Here is a 6,199-nt window from a genome sequence, read left to right on the forward strand (position 1 = left end):
TTGAGCAGCGGCGGTCCTTCAGGAGCCCTGCAATCCACACTGTAACTCAGAGTACAAGTGTCTGCCCTATCTGAAATGGAGGTGCGCATAGCATTGAACAATGTCGTTGCTTCAGCAAAATGAGAGTGGTCGATCGGAGAGTTGCTATTCGGAGACTTGGTTGTTGCTTGAACTGTTTATCTCAGGGACACTTCATGGCTGATTGCTCTAGGCGTACCTGTGCAAAATGTGGACAACGCCATCAATATTCACTACATCCGTTTATGTCAGCCAATTCGACGACACAAGGTCAAACCCAGAACATCCCGAACAGGCCTCAAGTCGGTAACGTGAACGTGCAAATGCCGCATCGTCAACAGTCCCAAACTTAGCAACAACCACATTCACAGGGATAATCCCGGATGAATAATGCTCAGTTAAATTCTCAACCCGCAACAGCACAGAACACTGCATCGCAACCTACACGGCAGCCACCTCCCACAAACACAACAGCTACTCTTCACCACACTGCTACTTTACACAACATTCGCAATCAACGGAACACAACACTTCTGTCAACTGCAATCGTGAATTATGCTGATCGCTTCGGCAATACGACCATCGCTCGTGTGTTATTAGACAACCGGTCCCAGATATGCATTATCACGGAAAACCTTTCCCAGAAACTAAACTTTAAACGGTTCCATGAAAATCTTCCAGTAAATGCTTTGACGGTGTCTAAACAAACTGTGTTAGCAAGAATCCTGTCAAGAAATTTATTGTTCGAGACCAAAGAGCTGAAGTTTTATGTACTACCTCGAATCACGTTGAATTTGCCGCAGCATAGTATCGATATTAGTACATGGGAGCTGCCGACTGATATTTGCTTAGCTGATCCAAGCGAGTCTGGTGGAGTTGATGCATTTTTGGGCGTTTCAGTCTTTTATGATCTGTTGCTGGGAGAGCAGATGAAGCTGTTGGAAACAGGTGTGACTCTATGTAATACCCAACTCGGTTGGATAGTAGCGGGAGAAATTTCGGACAGCTCGCAAATGCAGTCACAACTGAAGAAATCCTTGAACAACTAGCGCGTTTCTGGGAATTTGAGACCTGTAGGACATAGAGCTGTCTATCCATTGAGGAGACTACTTACGAAACCATCTTCGAACAGACAACATCAAGAGATGCAGATGGAAAATTCCGAGTAACACGTCCCAAAAGGGATTACTTGATGGAACGATTGGAAGAGTCAAAGTCAATTGCAACCAAACGAATCTGGAAATGAAGGCTCTTTACACGGTATTTTTCCACGAATATTTGCTAATGGGTCATATGAAGGAAATAAGGGACGAGGAAGATGAACCAAAGTGTAGCTACTACATGGCCCACCATGCTGTTATGTAACCAGACAGTACCACGACGAAACTGAGAGTCGTTTTTGATGCGACGTGCGCCACAGACTCCGGAATATCGTTGAATGACATTCTGATGGTGGGTCCAGTAGTTCAAAATGATCTGCTATCTATCTTGATTCGGTTTCGGCTTCATAAATATGCAATTGTCAGCGATGTCGAGAAGATGTACCGAATGATCAGCCACTTCAGAGAATTCTTTGGATAGAATCAGTGGATGAGAGGTTGCGAACATACCAATTGACCACCGTAACGTATGGCACTTCATCAGCTCCGTATCTTGCCACAAGGAGTTTGAAAAGATGTCCTGCAGAGGGAGAAAAGACACATCCAGTTGCAGCCAATGTGATCAAGAACAACTTCTACGTTGATGATATGCTTGCTGGGGTGCATACTGTAGATGAAGGGAAGAAACTTTGCAGCGACGTGCAATCGCCTCTCGGGTCCGCTGGGTTCAACCTGCGGAAATGGCACTCTAATCAACAAGAGATTTTGAACAATATACCAAGTTACTTGAGGGATAAACGAGACGTTCTTAATATCGATACGACATCTACCGTAAAAACACTTGGTCTCACCTGGGAACCAGATTCGGATCTTTTTTGGTTTAAAATGCCACGCTGGAAGCAGACGTCAGCGATAACGCAACGTGTTGTACTATCTGAAGCCGCACGTCTTTTCGATTTGGAAAGGAAAGTATTCTTGGGATGAGCCTTTAAGCATGACGTTACAACCACAATGGCTGGAGTTCAGAAACAGCTTGGATAGACTCGATGCAGTTTCCGTGCCCCGCTGGATTGCTTTTGGTAATAATGTAATCTCATGCGAACTTCACGGTTTCTGTGATGCCTCAGAAAGGGCCTACGGAGCAGTTATCTACCTAAGAAGTGTGACACGAGAAGGCCAGGTATCAGTTCGTTAAGTGATGGCGAAATCGAAAGTGGCGCCTTTAGAAGACTTGAATAAGCGGAAGAAAAAGCTGTCAATACCCAGACTAGAGTTGTCATGAGCATTGGTACTGGCACACCTGTATGAAACTGTTGCCGCAAGCATTCAAATTCCAACGAATGCTTATTTTTGGACTGATTCGACCATAGTGAAGTGTTGGCTCTCATCACATCCGTCTAGATGGCAAATATTCGTAGCCAACCGAGTGTCGGAAATTCAGCACATCTCCCGAGAAGGCATTTGGAATCATGTGCCCGGCGTTGAGAATCCGGCTGATATTATTTCCTGGAGTGCGACACCGCTTCAACTAGCAGAAAGCTCTGTATGGTGGAACGGTCCCAGTTGGCTCGAGAAAGATTGCAACGAATGGCCGAAAACGTATGAAGCTCCAGAGCAACAATTCGATTCAGTTACGTTGGAAGAAAAACCCATAGTTACGACAGCGTTACAGATGCTACCTCCTAGTGAAATCTTCATTCTTCATTCGTCATTGTGTAAACTGGCCCGGTTGACGGCATGGATATTACGTTACACACATAATAGCAGAAAAATCAATCGAACAGTCAGACGAACAGGAGTGTTTAGTGCACGAGAACATGAAGAAGCATTGCTCGTTTTAGTGAAATTGGCACAATCCGAATGTTTTCCAATTGAACTGTCGGATCTAGCAGCGAGAGGAGAAGTTAAGCCTACCTCTAGATTACATTCCAAAGATCCTAAGCTACGAGACGGGGTGATTCACGTTGGCGGTAGACTTCGTCATGCTTCAGTCACGTTCGACAGAAAACACCCGATAGTGTTGGACAGCAGTCATCCATTAACCAAGCTTATAATGAAAGACTATCACCATAAACTCCTCCACGGAGGACCGCAGCTTATGCTTTCCTGCATGAAGGAAAGATTCTGGCCACTTTGTGGGCGAAACCTAGCGAAAAAAGTAGTTCATGAATGTGTTCCTTGCTTTAGAGCACGACCACGCGTCCACGACCAACTGATGGGCGATTTACCGTTGGAATGGGTAACTCCAGCTCCTGCCTTTCCGCGAGTTGGAATTGACTACTGCGGTCCATTCAGCCTCCGTCACACGTCGCGAAAGGCCACTCCGGCTAGGTGTTACTCGTGCTTGTTCGTCTGCTTGGTGGTCAAAGCTGTCCACATAGAAGTGGTAGCCGATCTTACGACCGAAGCCTTTATCGCAGCACTAAAACGTTTCATTGCCAGGCGTGGCAAACCTGAAGTAATTTTTTGTGATAATGCCACCAATTTCGTAGGCGCTCAAAGAAAACTAAGCGAATTGCACCGACTGTTCCGCTCTGAACAATTTCAAAATCCGATAGTTACAGAGGCAGCAAAAGACATGATCGATTTCAAATTTATTCCTGCGAAATCACCGAACTTCGGTGGGTTATGGGAAGCAGCCGTGAAATCCCTAAAGGGTCACATGCGACGAGTCATTGGAAATAATTTACTCCGTCCTGATGAGATGTTCACCGTTGTCACGCAGATCGAAGCCTGTCTCAATTCGAGACCAATCACTCCACTAAGCAACGATCATCGAGATCTGGAAGCCCTTACTCCTGGGCACTTCCTAATACAGCGCCCTCTCACCGCCGTTCCAGAACCCAGCCTCACGGAGATTCCGGAAAACAGACTAAGCAGGTGGCAATTAGTTCAACAGTTCTTCCAAACGATCTGGAAACGTTGGTCAACTGAATATTTTTCAGATCTTCACAATCGAAACAAATGGACAAGAAGAAGAAACAACCTACACATCGGAACGATGGTTTTGGTAAAAGAGGATAATTTACCCCCACTGAAGTGGCAATTAAGACGTGTTGCAGAGATTCATCCAGGAACCGATGGCAACATAAAGGTTGTCACCGTTCGCACCCAACAGGGAACGTATCGGCGAGGCATTCTAAAAATATGCATTCTTCCGATCCGTGATAATCAACCGCATGTCGAGGATACCCAGTAAATTTTCTGACACCAATTAGTGTGTTTGTCGTCGCTATTCAAAATTTAAGTTTTCAAGCCCCCACTGGGGCACTTTGGGCAGCTGGCGACGTAAAACATGTCGTATTTGCCTGGGGGCAATCGTTAAGTTATGTTCAACAATTATGACTGTATCGTTGGAACCTACTGCGCTGTTTTTCTTTCATCGCTAGAAATCTGGAGCCCTGCCTTGGATCGCAAGCTTACTTGATTACTCTGCATCTCGTGTTCAATTTTTGAACAAACCGTAAGATTAGTACGCCCTCATATGGGGCAACTGTCGGCAATCTGCGGCACAATCGACCGCAAAGCCACGGGGGCAACATTTCAGTTACGTCGATCCACATTCGTAGTTTTTCTGGATCCAATCGCTTCAAATATTTTCGCAGATATGTCTGATGTTCGTTAGCCGTTCGTATGCCGCTATCCCGATTCGAATAATCGCCAGCCACAAGATGTCATCCCGTTTGATGTACCACGTTATGAGGATCAACCGTCGCTACCACTCACCACATCGAGGCATCGTATCCTGGCTGTTAATAAGATGAGTATTTATTGCCCCCACGGGGCACACTTTGGCAAACACCGGATATATTATCCTTTTACGCCAGGGGGGGCGAAGTTTAAGTTACGTGTCTCCTCCGTAAATCATTGGTTCGGATTACAATCGTATTTGTTTTCAACAGGCATCGATCAACTTATGGTACAATTTCTACATACACATAACGCATGATATCAGTGCACGGATTCATCGTGTTATGCATGTCGGATATCGTCACCAATAACAAGGAGAGATCATCTGGACCATTCAACAATTCAATCAGCAAACAACAACGATGTGCGGTGATTCGTTGTTTTGCTTTCGTCTTGATTAGACGCAAATTGTTCATCTCCGTTTGAGTTTGCAAAATAACAATACACGAGTTATCGTACGGGTGTTTTTTTGTCGATTAGTTCTTGTGCTGCGCGATAACAATAGCCGGTAGTTATTCGGCAGAAACATCTTCTGCACACTGGTAGGGGCAGGCTACCCCGCCAGTGATCCGATACGCAGCTGATATATCAGCAAGAATAATTCTCCCGCACCGCTGTTACCCCGCTAGCAGCACGGACCACCATACGATCGAGCGAGTGGAAGTCAACTACAAGTGGCATCTACAAGGTCGCGTGTAGGATACGGCCACTGTGTCACAACACGAAGCTGAATCGTCATTGTTTGTTCTGCGGAGACGCTCGATTAATCCTACTATCAGCCGTGAGGTCGTGACTTAGACGTTCGGTGAAGTATTCACTTTAGAATTTTTATCATTATTATTAATAGTATTATTATTATTATTGTTATTATTATAATTATTATTACTATTATTATTGTGATTATTATTATTATTATTATTATTATTTTTATTACGATTGTTATTAGGATTAGTATTACTGCCTTTTTTTTATTTTGATCAATTGTAGTTTGAAAAAAATTTTTTAAAATTTATTAGCAACTACTTGACCCCCCCCCCCCACATTCGAATATTTATCGTTTGTGTGCGGTAGAGCGTAACGCTCCCGCAAAATGGACGACATGCAGGTGCAACTATTCTTGGATGTGGAAACAACTGGGGAAGAGATTGAGATCTCCCCTATCAATTCCCCTCTACCTTCCCCGCTACCTAGCCCCGTACCAAAGGTACCGGCAACACGGGTGAAAGCTTACCCAGATGCTTCGAAAGGTCCGTTCGTAGTTTACTTCAGGCCCATAAAGAAGCCTCTAAATATAATTCAAATCGGCAAGGACCTGTCAAAACAGTTTTCGGACGTAACCGAAATTACAAAGGTTAGACCGAACAAACTGCGAGTTGTTGTGAGTAGCTTGA

At 44.7% G+C, this 6,199-nt stretch overlaps 1 protein-coding gene across 1 annotated transcript; it reads left to right on the top strand.

Moving 5' to 3' along the window:
* Window positions 1-1,260: 1,260 nt before the first annotated feature.
* Window positions 1,261-4,317, top strand: LOC129716950 (uncharacterized). The gene is made up of 2 exons (XM_055666792.1): window positions 1,261-1,379; window positions 2,520-4,317. The coding sequence occupies exons 1-2, from the start codon at window positions 1,261-1,263 to the stop codon at window positions 4,315-4,317; spliced, it is 1,917 nt and encodes a 638-aa protein (XP_055522767.1).
* Window positions 4,318-6,199: the final 1,882 nt, after the last annotated feature.

The sequence above is a fragment of the Wyeomyia smithii genome, chromosome 1 (genome assembly GCF_029784165.1).
Source record: "Wyeomyia smithii strain HCP4-BCI-WySm-NY-G18 chromosome 1, ASM2978416v1, whole genome shotgun sequence".
Classification (NCBI taxonomy): Eukaryota; Metazoa; Arthropoda; class Insecta; order Diptera; family Culicidae; genus Wyeomyia; species Wyeomyia smithii.

Excerpts from the sequence above, each read along its gene's own strand:
- LOC129716950 (XM_055666792.1), top strand. The coding sequence starts at position 1,261 with ATGAAGGCTCTTTACACGGTATTTTTCCACGAATATTTGCTAATGGGT. Across the intron at positions 1,380-2,519 it reads ATGGCCCACCATGCTGTTAT|ATGGCAAATATTCGTAGCCA; the intron begins GTAACCAGACAG and ends ACATCCGTCTAG.